The 23,313-nt window shown below is 52.1% G+C and overlaps 1 protein-coding gene across 12 annotated transcripts in view; it reads right to left on the bottom strand.

Moving 5' to 3' along the window:
- The window catches only part of EPHB1 (EPH receptor B1), a 321,566-nt gene that overhangs the window by 163,003 nt on the left and 135,250 nt on the right, over positions 1 to 23,313 (bottom strand). For all 12 annotated transcript variants that reach the window (XM_075937229.1, XM_075937227.1, XM_075937235.1 and 9 more), the window contains one exon: positions 2,533 to 2,597. In XM_075937229.1, coding sequence (XP_075793344.1) covers positions 2,533 to 2,589 — 57 coding nt within the window. In that variant the 5' untranslated portion in view covers positions 2,590 to 2,597. The remainder of the gene's footprint in view (positions 1 to 2,532; positions 2,598 to 23,313) is intronic.

Below are 23,313 nucleotides of genomic sequence, written 5' to 3'. Positions count from 1 at the left end.
AGGGGAGGCAGAGAGACGGCACTTGTGTTTTTGCCCCCCAAGACGAGAAGCTGTCAGGTTGAGTTCCTCCGGGTGCTTTGATCCCCTGCACCACCTCTCCAGAGGGCAAGGCCTTTCTGGAACCACGGCTGCCGGCCCCTCTCTGCTACAGTCAGCACCCAGATTTCTCTTGCCGGGGTGTGAGCTTCCAGGGACGCGCGTCCCTCCTGCCAGGGAAATCTGGCACGGCATGGAGCTGTGTAAAACCCACCGATCGGGGGGGTGTTCTAGGGCGCCTGTGTGCTGCACACTCACTTCTGGCAGCGGTGCAAAGCCACACGGGCACGGCCGGCCTCCCCCAGCACAAGTATTCACGGCGCCAGGCTGGGAGGCGCTGCAGAAGAGACGCCGGAATCACCCGGTGCGCACCGGACATGCCTCAGCGTGCCCAAGCAGCGCACCCTGTCTGCATGGCTGTTCCCTCCAGACGGGGAGCTCTACGCCACGGCGTGCCCCACGCCCCACCAGCTAGTGGCGGCAAGGCTTCTGAGTGAACACACAGCCCCACGCTCAGCTGGTAGGGCTGTGTAACACCGCACCCCACAGCCACTGCCGGACAGACGGGCTCTCGCTTCCAACGCAGGCCTGCGGCCATACGGGGCAACAAAGGCTGGGCACTACGGGCCAGGGAAAGCCTCGTATGCGCACCGGGCCAGGCCTGCCAGTCGCGCTCGCCTGCGTGCCAACCCGGCACTTGCTCAGGCCAGTCGGCCCATGCAGGTGAGCAGCGACGCCAAGAAGCCTTCCCACAGCGCCTCCACGAACCTAAGGGGTGAGCAGCCCCTTCCCAAAGCCTCTCGCCACTGGAGGGTCTGCTCCCCGGGCCTGCCGCCGGCAGCCAACCCAGGAAAAGGCAGGCTCAGACAAAGGCCCACATGCTTGGCGCATGAAGGGGAGTCACCGCTGGGGCTAACTAGAGTTATCTAGTCCCAACTGCCCACCGTCAGGAGGTCAGAAAGCACGAGCCAGCTGCCCCCCAAAACCCTCAAGCCGCTCGTCAGTAGGTAATTCAATTGGTTTGCCCCGTGACGGAGGAAGCTGCGTCCCCCACACAATGTGGGGGGAGAGGATTTCAGACAGACAAACCCAGCCTGGAACGTACATCCAAAAAGGCGTCTTCTTTCTCCGGGAAGGGACCTGAGGCCCGTCTCTCATGCTCCCCCCACCCCGTCTCCAGCACATGGGCCCCCCCCATCTTCCCAGTTTCCACGCCCCCTCCCCCCACTCTCACACACACTTTCCCCAGCACGTTCCCTCTCACGGGAAAGCGGGTTCTAATGCCCACGAGCTGGCGCTGAGCCAGAGCGGAGGACACAACCCTTCCCGCTGTGCAGTTTTCTCCCCCGTGAACACGCCAGCAGACCCAGCCTCGCCGCCGCGGCCAGTGCTCTGGAAAGGCACCGCCAGGGGCGACCGGTGGTGCCGCACAGAAATGAAACCCCCTCTCGCTCCGCGGCTCCTTCCTGGCTGCGTGCGGAGCCCCCTCAGAACGTCGGGCGAGAGGCCCTCGGAGAGCGAGTAGGCAAGAGAGCCGTGCCCAGAGCCAATTCCCGGAAGAGGGGACCGACCGAGAAGCCGTCCCTACCCTGCGCCGGCTGGGCACAGCCCAGCAAGGGGCCTGTGGCGGGTTGGCAACAGGGCACCACCGGAGGGAGACCCGCTCACAGCCTGGCCACCCAGGCAATATGGGTCCTTTATTTAACCCTGAGGTGCAAGCTCAGCGTTCCTGCCTCACAAAGAGGTGGGTGGTTCCTAGACCAGCCGCTGCCAGGACAGAGTCGCGGCCTGTTCCAGGAAACGTGCAATTTGGGTTACTGACAGGTGCTCAGGCTAGAACGTACCGCTGTGGTTTAGACTCTGTCGCCGCTAGCACTCCTGGGTATGAAAAATTACCCCCGATTGATGCACGTTTCCCCAATAAAAGCACCGGTGTGGACAGTGCTGTCAGCGGAAATCACTCTCCCGTGGACCTAGCCCCCACCACATCACTTGGGGGGCAGGGAACTGCCAGCAGTAGAACTCTCTCCTGCCGGCATGGAGCAGCTACGCAGGGAACCGGGATGCAGTGCAGCGCAGCAGAACCGCAGCAAGGGCCGTAGTGTAGACATTCATTATCTCCTGCACAACACACACCACATGCAGCGCGCCCTGTAAGCCACCCAAGAGAGATCCAAATGCCACCCAGCTGATTAGCGGAGCACCCACAGCCGGCAGCCAGTGTTAATACAGGTGGTGCACAGCCACACATGCCACAGTGCACAAAACAACATTTATTCTGCACGTGGATGGAAAAAATGGGAGGGACCCACTGGCCACAGGATTTCCCGCTAGCGTAAACAGGTGGCAGGCGTTTCCGCCGTGGGCGAAAGGCAGGCTTCACCACGCAGAAAGGCCTCGGCAGTTTTCAAAACCCAGCATGTCTTGAAAAGGACTGTGAAGCCTACAAGAGCAGAGACACATGCAGCGAGCCAGCAATTGGATACATCCACTTACCCCGGAAGGAGGGTTTGCAGTCCAGCCCAGCTCAGCGGTAGCCGTCCGGGTATCCATCAAGGTTTCTGAGGAGCACACACAAGAGGATCAAAACAAAACGAGTTACTAGGGACTCCAGACACTAGAGGGAAATTACGAACACCATGCAAATGTATTCGGCACCCGCTGTAAGGACTCTCCTCAGCTTTGATGGGGCAGGGCCGGGTGCCTCCATCAAGGCCTGGATCAAAAGCACCAGGTTTCATTTTCCTCCTTGAATTGTTCCAATACAGGACCCCCCCGGGGCGGAGGAGGGGAGTTCTTGCACACATTCGTTATCTGCGTCACGGGAGGGAACAGAGCCAGATCAATGAACACGCGGGCAGATCGCGGCAGGAGGATTTCTGGTTTGGATTTTTTGGGAGGGGAAGGCTTTCTGCAAACCATTAAGATGCAACACAGCTAATATTTTCCCTTCCCTTCTTTTATGAGAAAAAATAGCAAGTTACACAGACAGCTGGGGAAAATCGTCCAGGTTTTATTTGTTTGCTTGCCGTAAGGCAGACGCAGCGAGTCATTTGCTTGGCTTCTGCATCTCTACCAAATACGAAAAACGTGCTGCTCACGTGTGGTCTGCCTGACTGGCTGTGCACCTCAAAACCTAGAGACGTTAGTGTTTTCCTTAATAGCTCAGGGCCTGCCTGAACAGGGAGCACTTTTGTCCCAACCAAGTTACTACTTCTCCGTAGTAGCAAAGCTGGGAAATGAATGCTGGGAAGATAACCACATGGCACTTGAAAGAGAAACGGCTGGGAATAAAATCAGCCCGACTACAAGCTGCCGAACTGTTGTGTTCTACGCCTCCCACCCGCACGGCACGTTTAGACGTCTTCTGATCGTTTTTTCGAAAGCGGGTCTTTTGAAAGCGCAAGTAGTTTGGATGCATATTTTGGGGGGGGGGAACCTTTTTCAAAAACAGCGTAAACCTGCTTTTTTTTAGAAAGAGCAGTTTTTCGAAAAGGGTTTTTTCCCCCCCCAAAAAAACCCACATCCAGACTACTTTCACTTTCAAAAAAAGACCTGCTTTAGAAAAAGCGATCGGAAGAAAATAGGCAAATTCCCGCTGTTTGCATATCCTCTTTCGAAATGTAAACGTAGTCTAGACGTGCCCGCCATGTCCCAGCACCCACAAGGGGAAACGAGGTGCCCCTCTTTGCCCTGCCACCCACCCCTGGGCCACTACTGAGGGCACAAGGTAAGAGGACTGTGACTAGCGCCCCCCGCCCTGCGTCTCCTGATTAATTCTCTGCATTTCCTCTTTACTCAGCAGCACCGACTAGCAGCACTTGGCTTCTCCAGAGACTGCCCTGGGCTCCAGCAGGGGGGAGGAGCTCTTCCACCTCCATTTAGAAAATAAACAGGGGTCAAAAGTACCTACAATTCTTGCTCCTCTTGGGACTCCTCAGAAGGATTGCTCGGACTGCTCTGCTACTCTAGCCCCTCACCACAATACCTGCCTTTCATGCTCTTCATGTTGCGTTCCTCACACTCGCTTTCAAGCTAGGTCAGTCCTCTTAATTCCTTGCCTGGGACCTCAGGAAGCGCAGAGGGGCTAAGTGAGTTGCCCAAGGTCACGCCGGCAGTCTGTAGCGGAGCAGAGAGTCTCCTCCACCTGATGCTAGTGCACTAAACACTGAGCCATCCTTGCTGTCCCTGGGACTGTGGGCGTCTGACACTGGCCATGCCCCCTGCCACTCGTCTTTCCACCAGCCCTCTGCCTTCAATAAGGAAAGGTGGGGGTGCTGTCGAATGACAGATGTTTGCTCCCTGGAGGCCTCCCCGGGCAAAGCTGAGCTATAGCCCTTCTCAGTCTCCCCCAAAGCCACCCTTGCAGCGCCGGGAACATGGGAGTTGCGCCCCAGCTCTCTTGTGTGCGGGGAGGGAGGGTGGCAACCAGGACCTCGTATGGGGGCAACCATTCCCTCCCACAGGCCTACCAGGGCCAGCAGCGGGAGATACGAAGGGGAGGCGGACGGGGAGGGGACGAGACCCAGCGTCAGGGGACAGACAGAAAGAGAGGGGGAAGGGAGGCTACAAGCCATACGTCTGGGGGGCCGCTGGGAAGCCCCTCACCCCACCACAGTCCCTCCGAATTGCGGAGCGGCTCAGGTAGCAGGGCATGGGCGAGGGGGTCTGGGTAAGGTGCTGGAGTGGGAACTAGGTGATTCAGCCTCAGTTCCTGGCTGCTGTCACTTCCCCTCTGTGACTCAGCGCCGCCCATGTCAAGCGAAGGCCCGGCTCCCTTCCTCCGCCGCAGGCCAGAGACACGGCCAGCGCTCCTCAGGGCAGAGCTGCCTGCCTCTGGGCACAAACACGCCCTTCGAGCACGGGCGGGTACGGCAATCGGGCCGCAAGGAGAGGGGTTCAGATGACGAAGAATTCGGGCCAATAGCAGCCAATGCGAAGGGATGAAGAACGGCACAGCGCGGAGGACGCCATTCGCTTGCTTATCAAGTCGGCTTCAGCCAGCCCCTCTATGCCACGTGCGGCGTTTGTCACAACCGGCAGAGGAGGGCTGAGCTGAGCGCCTCTTAACTCACTTCCCTTCACTCGCCCCCCGGGAATGGCCCCTCAGCACCCGGGTTTCCACGCGCCTTCTGCGTATCCACTGGCGCAGATAACTAGGCAGCTCCACCGGCCAACGCCCGTAAACCCACTCCGGTACAGACACAGCTCACCCTTAAGCCCTTCCATCATGGGGGGGGGGCTGGAGGGCCTGGCTTGGGCAAACATCGCAAACCTGGCTTCCTCCCTTGCCCGCACACCCCTAGACACCTGGCCACACGGCTCAGAAAGAAGCCACTGAGCCTCACCGGAGTTGATGCGCCTACACGAACGTTAACACGCCGAAGGGACAAGCGACCCTGGCTCGCCTGCCTTCCCAGCCAAGAACCGTACCTGCGCTGCACCCCCCAGTGAGATGTGCCGCCAGTATTCCCTCAGGGTTTGGGGGTTTCACTTCCCAGTGGCCCTGTGCCACGGAGGCAGGAGCCCATTTTACAGAGGAGCAATCAGGCCTGCCGATGAGGGGATAAGGGACAGTTGCCTTTGAACTGATGCTAGAGCGCCGTTCTTGGACACTCCGTGGGGCTCCGAGAGCTGGGGGAAGGGAGCCAGCACCATGGCACAGGTGGTGCTGAGGGCTGGCTGCCCCCAGCCCTGCCCCTTCCACCAAAGGCTCCACCCCTTCCAGAGGCAGAGCCAGGCCCCCTCCCCAGCCCCAGGGCCCATGGCAGCTTGGCCCCACTTGCCCAGTGTCATCCAGCAATCACAGAATGCTAGAACTGGAAGGGACCTTGAGAGGTCAGCAAGTCCAGTCCCCTGCCCTCATGGCAGGCCCAAGCACCGTCTAGACCGTCCCTGAGAGGTGTCTGTCCAACCTGCTCTTAAACATCTCCAGAGATGGAGATTCCAACCCCCCTAGGCAATTTATTCCGGCGTTTCACCACCCTGACAGTTAGGAACTTTTTCCTCATGTCCAACCCAAACCTCCCTTGCTGCAATTTAAACCCGTTGCTCATTGTCGTGTCCTCAGAGGCCAAGGAGAACAATTTTCTCCCTCCTCCTCGTAACGCCCTTTTAAATATTTGAAAACCGCTGTCATGTTCCCTCAGTCTTCTCTTCTCTAAGCTAAACAAACCCAATTCTTTCAGTCTTCCTTCACAGGTCATGTTCACTAGACCTGTAATCATTCTTGTTGCTCATCTCTGGACGTTCTCCAGTTTCTCCACATCCTTCTTGAAATGTGGTGCCCAGAACTGGACACAAGACTCCAGCTGAGGCCTAATCAGCGCAGGAGAGCGCAGAAGAATGACTTCTCGTGTCTCGCTTGCCTGCGGCTGAGCTGAACCTTGAACTCCACTCTCCCGAGTCCATGCGCATTAGTCCGACGTCCCAATGCTGCAAGAACTAAGGAAACAAGCCAGCCCCATCTCATGTCAGCCACGATTGGTCTCCTTTACCCATAATGCACCTCTCTCTGTCATGCCCAGGCTGGCCACGTTCAATTACAGGAAAGGTGCTTTTAACAAGTGTTTATTTAGAAAAGATTTTTCACTCCATCATCTCTCTTCCTGGACAGCTGCTGGGCACGCTTACAGCTGGCCTCTCCGGAGTGCTTTTCTTGGCTGCGCGCGGACGCCAGGAACGTCCTTGCAATCACTTCGGCCAGGACGGTGCTTCCTCCGCTCGGCAGTTCCTTTGCCGCGGTCACTTGGCCCTGCTCGGTGCCGTGAAGAGCAGCTGATTCAAGACGTTAAGTAAAAATAAGCTCTCGTTAACAAATATGTTTTGCCCCTCAAGGCTGCAGTGACACGGGGGAGGTTTGCATCCTCTTCCTCCCAGCTCCGCACTCTTCCCTATGCCACGGTGCATGACTGCGAGACACAAGGGGATTAATGTTAGCAGTCGCCGCAGCCGCCGCCGCCTGCCACGCTGCTCGGCCCTGACATGACAAATGAGTGTTTGGCTCTATAACTGCCAGGCTCTTGCCTCTTCTCTCCTCAGGCCTTTTCATTCACGGCAGGTGAAAAGCCCCTGCAGACAGCGGATTAGAGAGGACCCCTCGCAGGACTGGAGAAGGGGAGAGGGGTGTTACCTGGTCACAGGTCACACACGTGGCAAGTTACACAGCTCTCCACTCAACAGACCCACGGCTGTGAAATAGCCGACTGGAGGAGGGGTGGAGTTTCCAAGCGGTCGGGGGTCCCTTGTGGTGGCCAAACTCAGTTCTGGAAGGGACTTGTCTTTCCTCAAGACAGAACTATTTGTTCCAGGGCACAGCCTGGGGCAGAGGGAAGGCAGAGTCCTCTTACCCGGTCCCTTCCTTTGTACATATGTAAACCCCGGGACAAGCGCTCCCACCTAGAGACGAGACGTCCCACAGCCCCGTGCCCAAGTGGCTGGCTCTTAGCAAGAAGCCGGGCACACTGCTGGGATGCTGAGAGGCCAACGTGGCCTGTGGATGCCCTCGAGTTTGACAGCCTGCAGCCTGGCCCTTCCTTCCACTCCCGACCCCGATGTCACACCCCCGGCCCCACCAACGGACCATGTTTCCCCAGGGCCACACAGCTTACTAAGACTGCCCAGAGACCAACAGCCCAGAACTTTACCTGGCAGCACAGGAAGAGGGGCAGTGCCATTTCAAGTGTAGAAGGCACAGACTCCTCTCCCGCGCCAGACCCGCCTGTTCCCATCTCGGGTGCCCTGACGACCACCAGCCACAGGCCGCCCCCTCAGCCACTACACTGCCCCTCCAAATCGGAGTGGCATTGTATCTTGGCACACACCCGAGCGGCGCGAGACCCTGCACGCCTGGGCACAAACCGCTCAGTGAGAATTTCGCTCAGCCAATGCTGGTCCCCATGCCTCCCTGTCCCCAGCCAGCCCAATGAAGGGGTGGACAGGCCACTCAGGTTTGGCTCAGCCCAAGCATGGTAGGATTATGGCCTAGGACTAGAGCCATGGAGTCCAACACACTAGCCACGTGGCGATCTAGCCCCTTCGGTGTGGCTAGGTCTCTAGAGCAGAAGCCGCTCTAGTGGTTACTGTTTCAGAACTGGTTGGACACCACGTGGGGGTCTAGAGAACCAAAACACGAGATTAACACACACACACAACTCTAGGGTTCTTTTTGTCTCCTAGAGTCACACCCTTCAAGAGTCACATTTTCAAGCTTTTCTCCACAATCACAATGGCTAGAAGCGTACACGTCTTTCCAGCTAAAAGAATTAGCATGCGACACATGGAACGAGGGCTTTAGGAAAATCCTTGCGTATCATGAGATGTGCCAGGAAAGTGGAGGTGCAAGAAACACCGAATTCTCTCTCCGGGTCACGTCCACACTAGGAAGAGTGGTCATGTCTGAAAAGGCGTCAGCCAACCTATTTTACTCAGAACTCAGCTGACACAGCTGGGAAAAACCATGGTTAACAGCCTTGCTGCTAGTGGTTCATCTCACACCCTGTCGACCCATGACCTGAAGTTGTTATTTCAACACACACCGTATTTCTAGTATACACAAGCCTCATCGGCGATAGGGAGATAAAAATGCCATTGCCTCATGGGGGCAGCGGGCTCCTCGGTGTAAAAGGGGTCCGATGGGATTCCAAACAGGAGGATGTATCACTTGGTGCGTGCCACTGAGCATGGCCAAGAACCAAACGGACTTGTTCTTATGCCAAAATATTCTTTTTGGTGTTATCTCATAAGGTCTCTGGTCCAAAATCTAAGTCACCCTCAGATCCTGCTACAATAAACATTATTTTGCAGAGCTTTCTGTTTATTGTATTTTGCAAAAGCTCCACAACCCAGGAAAGTGTTTCAACAGCAGTAGTAGCTAACTCTCTCTCCGTTCCTTGCCATCTTGAGATAACCCAGGTCCTCTGCCTCACAAGGGCTGGGAGTCAGTAAGTTCTTTGTAAGAGCCATACCGCTATCGGGCATTGGGAAGTCAGTTTGGAGTGTGAAGGGAGCCCCGGTGCTATTTCTTCGACTTTATCGCTCTTTTCAGCATTTCAGGGGTTTCTACATAAATGTCCTGAGCTACCAGAGTCCAGTAGGGAAGGTACCAGCTGCAGCATCATTAGGTCAGGATCGGAAGCTTCCGGTCACTGGCCCTAGATATTCCAAAGGGCTCAGCTTGCATTAATGCACCTGAGCAAAGGCAGTCTTCACCCCCCTCAGCACTGTCACCAGGGGGGAGAGCTGAGAATGTACAACCAAGTAGCCTGAATTTTCATCCAGGCTGATGACTGGCCTCGCTTTAAATGAATCAAAACGCCCCTGGATCCGTGGACACAGATCTGAGCACTTTCAGCTCCTGCCGCCCGCACAGCCTACACAGACAGCCAGACGGCTGAGACCCTGGCCCCACTGCTCCGATCTGGTTGCAAGACGCCGGGCTCTGACGTCAAAGAGGCCTGGAGGAGTCCTGTGCCAGGCCGATCAGTATGCTGGTCTCTGCAGGAGGCAGAAGAGAATTCTCCACCAGCTAAGCCACCACCGCAGTGGTGCGCCCAGACAATACACACACAGAGGACAATCAATCACTCAGGCGGGGAGGGGCGGAAAGGCGATTGGGCAGGGGCCAGTGTAAAAATTACTTTTCTCAGCTTGCTAACGAAGGGATTACAGTGGATCACAGCCTGAGCATCATCAATCAGACACGAAGCTTCAAAGCCATCTCCCTTTCCCGTGCCTGCCGGATTAACTCTCCCTTGTTATTCCGTTTTCTCTTCTGGGTTTCTCCCAGTCTTGGCGTCCGATTCCACATAGTCTGCACCCCGGCTCCTGCTTTTTGTCCTCCTGTCCATTTTGGTCTCCCAAGACTCAGCTGTTCTCTCTTCTTGCCGTTGGTCTCTGTGTCTCTCACTCTTGTCGTACAGACTCTTTCCTTTCCACACATCTAGTAACTGTCTGAGTCATTAATAGCAAATGCAGGTCAGCACATAATCCCGTTCACGGCAAAATCTCAGTGTCAGATACCTGCACAGATGATTTTTCGCTCCCAAACCAATGAGGTATCAGATCAATCTCCCAACTTCCCTGGGAATGACTAGCTATTCCTTGTTTCCAGCCTACACACAGGACAGAGAGAGATATGCTCTCTTTCTCCTTCCCCCAATTTTCTTGGGTGAAACTACTTTGCAGGAAGCGTAGAGCAAAGAGGTAGGAAGGTGTATTTGCCTATGCATGTCCGGGACACAAGGGAAGAAGACAATTTAAAATAGGGACAGACATTCAAAAAGTGGCAGGCCAGACATTTTGCTTGATTATTCTGCATAGGCATGCAGCCAAGGAGGTGCCATGCGTTAATAAAGGACATATCCTAAGCTGAGGTCTTACCGAAGCAAGCCTCAGGGACAGGCTTAAGAAAACAAAACCCCCGTAAGCCAACTACTAGAGTGAGTTAAGGTGCTAAACAGCTATGAGCTCTTGCAGATCTATCTACAAATTGTAGGAAATCCAAAGATGATTTTTCTGGCATAGCTACCAAAAACACATCAAAGTAAAGGCCAAGGGAAAAAAAGAATGAAATAAAACAGCCAAAAACAAAGCCTGAAAATCCACGTTTGTCTTGTGACACACCACCAGTTCTCATCAACCAGACTTTTCCTTTGTATTGGCTTTGCCCCAGGAGCGTCCCAGATCTCTACAGAGCACGTCTACTTTATCTCTCTCTGAGCTGCAGATGTCTATTCCTTATATGGAGGCCATTAGCATATCCTACCAATCCCTTTCCATTGTATGTAACAGTGCTGTGGGGCTGGAAACGTCAAAGTAAAAGCAAATTCAGGCAACCCTGAACCCTGAAAAATGGTGCATTGTTACAATGAGCATCATCCAGGTAAGGAAACACGTAGGAGTCAAGTTTTCCACCCCACCTCCCCAAAAAACCGTTAGACACGTTTAAACATCCATCTGATTGGACTTCGATTTCTGGTCCACATACTAGACATGCCCTGTGTACATTACCAATTTGATGTAGATTATTAATAACATGGTTATCTTGCTTTGGGTGGATCAGAATGGATACACAGAAGTGTTAAGGGATATTAATATTTTATTAATTCTTAAGACTGAAAAGTGGCAAACCCTTGACATGCATACCCATGGCGAGGTCGAGTTGCTGTATTCGTGGTCCTTCTGTACCTTCTAGAAAGGTTTTCTTTGAGACTGATGATGTTCCAGGTCATGTCATGCAAACTACAGCAGCTTTAAGTCAAATAGGACAGTCCTCTGCTTTAAGGTTTTGTACTTCCCCATAGAAGCTTCAGATTTTAGCATCTGGATCCGTGATGTCCAACATGCAAGCAACTAGCCGCAGGTGGCTATTTGCCAGATGAGTGTGGCTAGTTGGCTCACAAAATTATTTACATTTTCAGAATAACGTGGCTCGTTCACTACAGCAGTAGCCACTATAGCAGTCAGTGCTTCAGAACTGGTTGGACACCGCAGGGGTGGATAATCTCATCTGATACATTTCTACAACATAATTCTCTAGCAGGGTAGATAAAAATCAATTATTTTTAAAAAACAAATTTTATTTAACTCAGATTTTTTGATAAAATATTTTTTGAGATCGTTTTAATTAAGATACATCATAACTCAAAGATATCTCCTCATGGAACTGGGATTATAAATGCTAATTCTAGAGTGTGGAACAATATTTTCCTGCAATGTTTAAGAAAAGTTTTGTAAATAAATTCCACTAATTCATGGATTAGGGACCCAATCTTATGGGGTTCCAGAAGCTTCTGTTTAGATTTGGGTTAATCTTTCTGTCTACCCAATGGGACTCAGTGCCCCAAGTGCCAAGGCAGCAGACCGAAGAGATCACTCCAGCAAAGAGAGGGAAAGGGAGCCCAGGAAATATTTGGCTTCAATTTGGCACCAGGGCTTGCTGAAAATCTGGGTTTGTTCTTCTGTCTATATTGTCCTGCTTGCGAATCTCCATTTTCTCCTCATTTCTGAGCTATTTGTGAGGTCTTGCCTTCTTGGATTAACGCTATTTCTAATGATTCCTTTCGCAGCCACCTGTCCATGTGCAGCATGGGTTTGGGGCACCCACCGTAGCCGCTGCATAACAGGTACCCCTCATTCTGAGTATGAAGGCCTTAGGAATTACTTAGCCTCTTCACTTGGAAGCAACTGATCCACCAGCAGTGGGACCTGAGCTGACCAGGGTGGCTTTGCAAAGGAGCCAAGAATCCGGAGAGAGGAGCTCTCTGAGAGTGAAGAATTTTCAGCTGCATCCAGTAGATTTTCTTTAATGGACACATTACTTTAAACTAAGCCTTCACCATCTGTTCCCCTCTCTAATTATCAATACAAAAACAAACGTCTACTCACCATTACACCCGTAACAAGTAAAGATGCCAGTAATTAGAATGCACGAACATACTCTTTGCGGAACAGAATCTCCATCTGTGATGTTATAGTCTCACGTTCCAGACACAAGGCGGTCGAGGAGGGGGAGGAGGAGATGCTTGCTCCCAATCACTGAGCTGCCTGGCTCAGCCTGCACGTCTTCCCATGGCTTTCTTTTGGAGAAAGTTCTGCTGAGCTAGATGGCCCCTCGTGGCCAAAAGCAGCGAAGATCTAAGCGGTAGTGGAAGAAGGTATGTGAGAGCCTACACACTGAGGGGCAGAACAATGCATTTATAACAGAAATAGCAACCCAACGGAGCGTGCAAAGCCGAGTAAGATAAAAATATACATCGATTTTACCAACTGTCTCATGTTCTACGTTATCTTATACCCTCTTGGGTGTAAATTTTCCTTAGAGGACCATCTCTGAAGCTCTGTGAAATACAGATAAGCTTATTCAATTGAGATCTACTCTCTGTTTATCAAGATCCTTACTCCCCCTGTAGAATGTGGTGGACAGCTGCGCAGAAGGTATGTCTGTTACGTGGTGCTCCAGGGAACCGTAATGGCGAAAAGGCAGCTCAGTCAGACGGGAGAGTATTTTTGACTTCTTGGCGTGTAGTAGATAGACCCAGAATAAAAGCAAGATCAGCTTGCATTGTATTCTTCATGGAAGAAACATTGTGATGAGGTTTTCCCGCTAAGAGAGGCTGGGAAGAAACATCTACAACCAATCCAATCTTTCAATGAAAACATGGCTCAGCTCTTGTTCCTCCCCAAAGTAAATAAGCAGAAGCTTGTCACTCAGGAAGAGAAGTCCTGGGTAATTAGTCTACAAGACAAGGCAGCTTTTTTGCATCTAGAGATATGAATAAAAGACATAAGCACGCCTGTGCAGACCAAGAAAAAATAGAAATGAAAGCAAAATAAGAAACCACAAGAAGAAATAGTAACAGATGGGCAAAGAGAGATTTAGAAAGAATGCCAGTGACTGGAAACAAGGACAAACACTTCCCAGAAACTCCAGTGTGAGATGATAGATCAGCCTCCGAGAGGTCTGCTTTGCTAGCCGAGCCTTTGGAGTGAAGAACAGGGGAAGGAATGGATCCAAGAGCTCATGGATAGGATCTGACATGGTCGCCGCGCTGAGGGTGATAATGGGGTTCATCCTTTTCCCTCTGGGTCCTCAGTCTGAAACAAGCCCACGCGAGTAAAGTCGCTTCGTCACATTATTGGGCTCAGTCCAGTTAATATCCTTTGGGGCAAGGCTAAAAAAGGGCAAGGAGACCAAGTACCTCCATCTAAACGACACAGTCCCTCTGTGGTCAGGATGGAGGCCCATTGGCAGGGCCGTGGGAAGGCACAGTGGGCCTGCGCCCTAAGACACGTGCAAGTCTCTGATTTTCGAGAAGGGGAGTATGAAGGTGCATGGACATTTCCATGAGCGCATGAGGAAGCTCTGTGGTCCTTATGGCCGTGAGGAACAGTTGCAAAGAAAGATCTCCTCGGGTCCTGCATTCTGGCTAAACACACAGAGGCTGGGAGAGTATAGAAAATGCCCGGTGCCGATGGACTCTTTGGAGAATAATGCTGGCAGGCCCTAGCTACCATCTACTGCCCACCGAAATTCCCAGATGCTTGCAAGTTTTGCCAAATGTGGGTGGATTTTCAGGAGATCAGCAAAAGGCATGTCCTTGATCTGCCACCTTTTGAGTGTCTGCTCCAGAGAGGCACCGGAGCCTTTCAGTGAAGTCGCTGAAGACTTTAACATGGTTCAAACAACGTACGTTCTCCAAATCCCATTCTTAAGAGCATCCGAATGGCCACACTGGGTCTGACCAATGGCCCAGCTAGCCCAGTAGCCTGTCTTCCAACAGTGGCCAATGCCAGGTGCCCCCAGAGGGAATGAACTAAACAGGGCAATTGAGTGATGCGTCCTATCTTCCAACAGTCAGAGGCTTATGACCTAGAGCCTGGAGTTGCATTCCCAACTATTTGGGCTAATAGCTATTGATGGATCTGTCCTCCGAGAACTTACCTAGTTCTTTTTTGAACATGGTTGTGGGTTTGGCCATCACAACATCCCCTGGCAACAAGTTCCACGGGGTGACTGTGTTTTGTGTGAAGTACTATGTCCCTGCGTTTGCTTTGAACTTGCTGCCTATTCATTGTATTGGGTGACCCTAGTTCTTGTGTTATGTGAAAAGGTAAATGTTTCTCTATTCACTCTCTCCACACCCGCCGCGATGCTACAGACCTCTCTCACATCTCCCCGTAGTCATCTCTTTTCCAAGCTGAAAAGTCCCCGTCTTATTACTCTCTCCTTTTCCAATTCTAATATGTCCTTTTTGAGACAGAGTGACCAGCGCTGCACTTAATATCTGAGGTGCGAGCGTATCATGGATTTATTCAGTGGCATGATATTTCCTGTCTTACCTATCTCTTTTCTGATGGCTCCGGGCATTGTTAGCTTTTCTGACTGCCGCTAAACACTGAATGGATGTTTTTGCAGACCTCTCCATAATGATCCCAAGATCACTTTCGTGAGTGGTAACAGCTAATTTGGTTGGGATTACATTTTCCAGTGTGCGTTACTTTGCATTGCATCGACACTGAATCTCATCTGCCATTTGTTGCAGAGTCGCCCGGTTTTGTGAGACCCTTTTGTAAGTTCAACGTAGACTGCAGAGAGTTAACTATCCTAAGTAACTCGGTATCCTCTGCAAATTTGCCACTTCATTGTTTATCCTTTTTTTCAGATAATTTATAAGTAGGTTGGATAGCACTACTATCCCCAGTACAGACCCATGTGGGACACCATTATTTACCTTTAGCCTTCCTGATAATGGACCATTGATTCCTATCCTTTTTTTCCTACTTGAACCAGTTGTTGATCCATGGGAGGACCTTATCTCTTATCGCATGGCAGCTCACTTTGCCTAAGAGCCTTTGTCAAAGGCTTCCTGAAAGCCCAAGTGTTGGAAATGGCTAAATCGTTTTATCTGAAATTTTCAACAATCAAAAAATGCCAGTGAATGGATTGAAGTTTGGTTAAAGATACAAGACACTGAAAAGGGGTGTTGATAATGGACCGTGTTAGCCCCGGCCGTAGTGAAGGTTGTCCGCCAGCTCTGCCTCCAAGAGGAGCGTTGATAACTGTACTCGTTGCTAAGATTACATCTGGATTCCATTACGACGCCTCATACTCTGGTCCTTGTTTTGCATTTTCATATATTTAAGGTCCTAAATGTAAACCCTGTTGAGGTCAGAGGCACCCATTGACATTAATGAGACCACTGATGGAGTGGGGCACTTACAAAGCAGTACGAGCCAGGGTATTAGAACGCATGAGCTAAAGCATTGAACTACAACTAACGGTTGTCTCCCATTTGGGCTGCGTCTATGGGCAGAGCGCACAGTTCTGATCCGCAGCACTCGACGGGGCTGAGCGCGCCAGTCCAGGTCCCCCCACAGTCGACGCTGAGCGATTTTAGACCCAAAGCAAGACGACGGACACGCAGGGATAGATCCAACCAGCCACACGGGGTGCTTCTGACTTGAAGAAAGTTTGTTCTTCAGAAGAAAGCTCGGCACATTTTTCATTCCTAATTGGAAGGGAGTGCAGGCTCAGCTGAGCTCTGCAGTCTGCCGCTCACCCGGGCTGAGGGAGCTGGCGTCTGCTGCATTTTGAACACTGACATCTCTCAAAGCTCTCACGCAACTGCCAGACATTTTAATTACGGTGCTGGAGAGGCGGGCAGGGTAAGAGCAGAATCACCCCTTGCCATTTGATAAGCAGTGCTCTTCCTAACAGTTTCCTAAGAGCCCCAGCTCCCGAAAGAGCCGCTTACAGTATCTATGCACTTTCAATCAAAAATATTACAGCAACAACTAATTATGGCCCATCATTCCCATGGCTCTTTGCCTTTAATGGTGCATTTTGCTGCTGTAGAATTACGGTGGAACCGCTCTGCGAGTGCATAAACGAGCCATCCCCATCAGTCTCCCGCGGATTCATTATGATCAAGGATTATCCACAGAATAACAAACCAAGTTCAAAACCTGGGAGAAGCCTTAAACAACAAAATGATCCATTGCTTGGTGGCTTTGTCCATCTTTTTAAATTAAAAAAACCAACCCACTAATCCCTGGCATTTATGATGAACCATCTCGAGGGGAGAGGGAGGACCTGTTTGCCTGATGAAGGGAACTGTGGTAGGTTATGCTACACCCTGTCCCTTGTGTATATACAGAGAGCTACGCAGTCAAAAAATTCAATCTTGATTTAGGGGAAAAAAGATCAGCAGAGGATTAATGTGCAGTGACATTTGGGCAAGATACAATAAGCACGGCTCAACCAGCAAGTCCCAGAAAGCTCTCAGAAGCCAGGGGCCACAAAGCACACGACTGTGGGGCATAGAATCATGTAGTGAAATGCAGAATTAGGTATATTCACCCATCCATGGCAACATCCCACTATATACCATGAGCGCTGACACGCTCCTATACGCAGGTCAAGGTGTATATCCCATTTGATGGCTAGATAAAGGGGGTTTAATTTCATACAACACTTGTTGCAGACATGGAATAAAATGTCGTTTTAGGTTTTATACACGTGCACGCAAAAAGCAAATGTAGTGTTAAGTTTGGACTACAGAACACATCACTAACATAAAACCTAAAAAGCAAGAACACTAAGAGTCCAAGGAGTCGAACTCCACTCCTACCAAATTCCCTGTACCTATTGTCGTTTCCACACAGTCCTTTTAAATGACATACACTTGTGGTGGGGGATGGGGAGGCTGGCATTCCAAATGGGGCAGAGTTAAGGTTGTAATGCATTCTCAGTGGCATACGATGGTTGCGCAATTGCACCAGTGGTCATCTGGCTTTTGGTCTCCAAAAGATTTTCTTTTCCTATAACCATTTTGATCGTGTTTCTGATGTTTAAAAAAAACACCAAAAAATGGGAAAAAAACCGAATTTGGGTCCAGTCTGCACATTCAGAAACAAAAGCAACTGAATTTTGTTATGAAAATAGGTTTTCATTTTTTGACTCTTCTCCAATACACACAGTTTTGGAACAAAATCTTGGGGGCAGTAATTCCTCACAAGATTTGTAACCATGCCTTCATCAGAGCCTACGGCCAGATATGGGTCGGATACCAAGCCGACAGCACATCTGAACAGGCACTGCAAAGCTAGCCACTGGGCCACACACGTGAAGGAGCTGAGATTCAAGGTCCCGATACTGTTCCATCTCTAGAGTGCATACAGGTGGAAGTGCCAGTACTGCCTTCCTCTGCAGTTGTTTTTTAATTTAATTTTGGTTTCTTTAGTGGTGATTCCAGGGCTTCTCTGGCAAAGCCATTTTTCAAATGCTCAATCCTCTCTCAGGATCAGGCCTTCCTATCTAGCCAGCAGACGCTATCACCAGAGTTATAAACCAGGGTATCGTTTCCTGCGCACACACTGTACCGCTTGTGTACATATACACAAACAGCCTGGGGACCCATCAGTAAGGGGCCAATCCTATGTGAAGCTGAGCAGCTTCCAACCCGACCAAAAAGGCTCGGCATGTCTTAGGACGGTGCCCAGGGACAGCTAAGGAACGCAGGCAGAGCTGTGTGCGTCTGTTCTGCCTTCACTGCTTACAGGGGCTTGACCTAGCGTGCGTAAACGCTGTTGGACTAGCTGAAGCTGAGCAGAGCAATCCATTTATCATAATCCTACGGAGAAAAGACACAGTAAATCAAAGAGACAACCTGCCTGCAAACAAATTACAGAGAGAAAAGTGCAGTGAGAGAGAGAGAGATAAGAGAGGCAGGGAAACAGATAGAGAATTAGGAAAAACAGTGCATCATGGGGACACAAAGACCAAGAGTGATTCAGAGCAGGTACAAAGGGGAGAGAGGCAGGTTCTTTTTAAAAAATCCTTCATTGTCTGAGCTATAAAGTATTGTACACAATCGTATTCAACTTCAGTTCTACTGAGCACCAATAAGAAATGTTAACAATACACAGAGATTGCCATTGGCTCTCAGCCAGCGACTTAGCATTCTCTGCTCTTAGTAACGGCCCTAACTTGTCTCTTGAGTTTTTTGTTTTTTTACTATAACGTATACATGTGTCTTCCCTGAATCTTACTGTAGGACGTTCAATACCGTAGGGCTGTATAGGGGCGTCAACGTTCTAATCCCACAAAACTGACCAGCCGTGCCTCGCCCCTTCCCCAAGGCCCCATCTCCCGTTTGCGTCATCCATCCTCCCTCTGTCCTCGCTCACTTTCATTGGGCTGGGGCAGAGGGTTGAGGTCCACATGGGGCCAGAAATCAGGACTTTTGGGAGTGGTGGGAGGTAGGCTTGCCTTGGCTCTGCTGCTCCAGGGTTGGCTGTCCCACTGCTCCCAGGGTTGATGGGACTTGAACCCTCCAACCTGTGCTCCCAGAGCGTTCTGGGTTGGTACGGGGTGTTCAGTGTGTGGAAAGGGGTGCAGGCTCCGGCTGTAGGCGCAGCGTGGGGGAAGGGCAGGGATGAGCACTTGAAAAACTTAGTCCGTGTCTTCACGCAGGCAGTTATTTTGAAAACCGTCGAACTGGCGGACTTCTTACTCCGACTCCTGTAACCCTCGTTGCACGAGGACTAAGGGAAGTCGGGGGAAGAGTGCTCCATTTCGAAATAAGTGCTGTGTCGACGCTCCCGATTTCGAGAGCGATTGACGTAGCTCAGTTTGTGTCACTTACTTCGAGTCAAGCCCGGCAGTGCAGACGTGGACCAAGCTGCTTCGAAATAATGTTGCTGTGCAGACGCGCCCTGAGTCAAGGCAGAGAAAAGCCAGAGGCTCGGCAGTGGTGAATCCTCTGAGAAGGACCAGTTTCTCCCCCCTTCCCTCAGCCACCCCGTTACTTCAATGGGGAGCAGATCCAGAGCACAGAACTCAGAGGTTTGAGTCTTTTAGGCTACACCACGTGGCCCTGGTCCTTACTTGCATTGTGGCCAGTTTGCACTGGTCCAGCCAGCCAGAGTCGGTGTCATCAGCCCGGACGGTGTAATGGCTTCTATGCCACGCCATTTCCCCCACAGGGGTACGGCAAGGCCTTCCCTGGGTGTAGCCTAACGAGGCTCTGCAGCCAACATCAATTACAGCAGCCCTCAGGATATTCTAATTTGCAGGGCTCGACAAACAGCTGAATCTACTCGCCCGTGGCAAGTAGATTTCAGCCGGTCGCACCGCGAGCCCCATTCACCGGCGCTTCGTGCATGCGCAGTGCAGGGCTGGCGAGTAGCTCCTGCCAGGGTTTGTCTAGCCCTGCTAACGTGCATCCGGAGACCTCCCCTGCCACCAGGCCTCCGACTCCTCTGCCAACGCTCTCTGGGGACTCTCAGCCAGGACAGCTCAAACGAGTGCTTCATCCAGTAGAGCAGAAACCAGGCCCGGTACGTTGCCGGTTTTGCCACAATCCAATCAGCAGCAGCAGCGGGTACTCGTGGGCCAAACCGGGCGCAGCTCCAACAGGAAAGCCCTCAGCAGCTCAAGCCTCTTGAGGGCAGGTTTCTCTGGCTCCTCTCCCAGAGTCTGAGTCAGCCTGTCTCTCCAGACCACCCAGGGCAATTCTCCCCCACCCCTGCAGAGGCCAACTCTTCAGCGCTCTTATACCATCAGGCTCTCTGCTTTGGAGACACAAGATGGGGGGAGGAACCGGCGGGACCCTGGTCGCTGACAGCTTGCCCCTGGTCTCTCAAGCGCCTGCTGCGTGCCGACGCCTGGCTGCTGTGTTGCTTTCCAGCTTCCTCTTCACCGAGCCCCCTGCGCCATGACAGCAACACAGGCAGTCCTAAAAAGGCCCCACAGCTGTACAGGAACTATTCCTCCCCGACCAGGTCGCTGATCACCACCAGGCGCGTCTCTCGGGGTTCCTAGACTAACGAGCAGGGGCAGACGCGGAGATACATTGGCCAGGTGTCTAGTTCCTGAGGTGGCCTTCGACGTGGTATCAGAATACCTTCCCAGATGTTAAAGTAGGCCCCTCACCAGCTCTGCAAGCATACAGAGGTAGGCAGGAGAATTCTTCTTTGGAGCACCTAAGAGCGTGTGATGAACGGTCAGTGTATGAAGGGCTATCGGAGGAAAGTGAAATCAAAGAAGTGGGGCTTGACTGCTTTGTCCTGATTGTGGTTAGGGCTGTGTTCAGTCTGGTCGGTGGCAGGAGAGACCCGTGGGATCTCTCCCAGGCGGGTTGCCTGCCTTTGTTCCCACAGACGGTACTTGTCCCCGAGAGGGCCATGCTGCCTGCCCAACACCAAAGACCAGGCCTGGAGAAGAATCCACGTGCTCATTTTCAGGCCCCGAGTCTGGCCACAGAAGACGAATACGCCCCGGCTGGACGTTTGCAGTAGAGAAGATTGCTCCAGGCTACCTCTGTGGCTAAATCTATCCACCCAAATGCCTCTGCTGCCCCAACTCGGATGTGACGTTTCCTGAGGGGGATAAGGTGAAAAGCCACAATCGGTTCCTCCTGCATTGACAGCAGATCAGACACGTAAACACCAAATTCAGTTGCACTACCAGAATGAGAGAAAGAGAGAGAGTGTGTCCGCACGGTCTGCCGAAGGGACCGACACTTGGCTGGTGTAAGCCGCCGAGCCCCCCTGATTTCCGAGATGGCCCAACACTTCACGAGAGCAACGCCAATTTCCATCAGGCCGGGTTCTGGGCCGTGCACGTCTCCGAGCAAAGCCGCGCGGATCCCACTTAGCAGAGAGCCGCTCTGAGCCTGGGAAGACCGAGGCCAGCTGGCAATTGTGCACGGACGTCTGCTGGATCCATGCAGGCCGCCGGGAGCAGAGGGGCTGACAGGCACTCAGGAAGCCTGGCCCGTGGCAACAGGCTCTCTCGGGCGCAGCCCCCTCCTGGTTTTTACCCAGTCCAGGCTGGATGGACGCATGAAGAATCGCTGCTCTCTGATCCCATCTTGCCAGCTGCCCTCGCCGCCTCCCTCTGCCAGACGCACCCTTTCCTCGCAGGCCTGGCCCTGGCGCTAGCAGCTCCATGAATGCTGCTGTGCCAGGCCATGCAGTGGCCATACTAGCTCCCCTACCCCCGGCATCCATGCTACAAGGACCACAGCTATTTCCCCTGCTTCCGCTTTCATTATATTCCCATCCCTGCTGGTGCCTCTTGGCTTGCTTCCCACCGGGAGAGAACCCCCCTTCCTTCTCAGAAGCACTGATAACTGCCTGGTCCGGGACCCTGCACAGCCAGCAGGGCCTTAGGCATGTCACTTCACCTCTCAGCCTTGCATCCCCATCGGAAAGTGGTATCTCCTCTCCCCCAATCTGTCTGTCTGCTCTAGTGGAGACCGACAATGCTTTGAGGCGGGTGAGTCTCTGAGGAGCACTCTGCCTGTGGAGCTACACCAGCAACGCCTGCCCCACGTAGACACGGCCTCCATGCTAACAGCCACCAGTGTCCGGACTGTCTAGAGACAACCAGGATTAGACTGGGTGAAAGCAAGAGATGCGCTCAGCCTGTCCTACCACCACTGAGCTGCACAGGTGGGCTGATATGGGGGGGGCGGGAATTTCCAATGCTAATCGTGAGCAGGTGAAGTCTAAAACCACACTCCTCAGACAGTACTAAATGCAGCGATGCTTCAGGAACTTCGCTGCCTGCTTAATCCTCCTAAAAACAGCAGCTTGGTTCATTTGGGATGCGCATATTTGATTTTCTACACCCAATGATCTTCCCAACAGCCAGGACACATGCCGCCACAGTGTAAACGCGTTCTGCCAGCAGTGAACTGATCCGTCCCGCCTTCCCCCCCCCCCCCCCGTCCCCAAGTCTGCTCCGCCTCCGAAGGACGGCAGGCTAAAGGCAGATATTCAGCAGAGCCAGAAGTCAGATCCATCTCCAGCTCCTATAACAACCAACATTGAGACCACTCAGGAAAAATCAGCATTTGACAAAAATCCTCAGGTGAGAGACCATTTAGCTGCTAGCACATGAGCGACCAGGTTTTCAGCTGAGCCGAGTTTCATTCTGACACCTAAGTTAGAACATCAGAGCAGCCAGACTGGGTTGGCCCAAAGATCCATCCAGCCCAGTGTCCTGTCTGCCGACAGTGACCAACGCCAGGTGCCCCAGAGGGAGTGAACAGAACAGGGAATCACCAAGTGACCTCTCCACTGTCATCCATCCCTACCCATCCTGGCTAATAAGTATTGATGGACCTCACCTCCATGAATTTATCTAGTTCTTTTTTGAACCTTGTTAAAGTTCTGGTCTTCACATCCTCTAGCAAGGAGTTCCACAGGTTGACTACTCTGCATGAAGTAAAACTTGCTTTGGTTTGTTTTAAACCTGCACCCTATTCATTTCACTTGGCGACCCCTAGTTCTTTGCACACAGATGTGCAAATTGCACTGGGGGTGCGGCGCACTTTGCAAAGTCTGGCTATGATTACACACTTTGAGAAAATCTCCCCCAAGGAGCAGGCACTCACAAGACTCCACTCAGGCCCACGCAATGCCTGGAGAGGGGATGCAAAAAGAAAGAGGAAGCCCGGGGGAAAGGCTGCAAACAAACGCTGCTTTTGGTGGAAAGGGGCCATCAGAGATCAAGCCAAGAAGGGAGAGAAATACTGAAATCCAATAACGGAAACTGCAAAGGCCGCCTGGTTACTGCAGGCTCCCGCTCCCCTGTGAGCGGCACAGCTTCCACTTAATCAGACCCTCGGAGCCAGCGAATGGGCTAAACACCATTTCCAATTTCTGCTCTGTCTGGAGCAGGCTGGAAGTGCAAATGAGGGAAAGAGCCTGAGAGCACACAGCAAACAACCGTGGAGTGCTGTGGAGGCCATGCATAGCGCTGCC

Source organism: Pelodiscus sinensis, chromosome 10 (assembly GCF_049634645.1).
Source record: "Pelodiscus sinensis isolate JC-2024 chromosome 10, ASM4963464v1, whole genome shotgun sequence".
In the NCBI taxonomy this organism is placed as follows: domain Eukaryota; kingdom Metazoa; phylum Chordata; order Testudines; family Trionychidae; genus Pelodiscus; species Pelodiscus sinensis.
The sequence above is the reverse complement of the archived record's forward strand: the minus strand, read 5'-3'. Positions and strand labels throughout refer to the sequence as shown.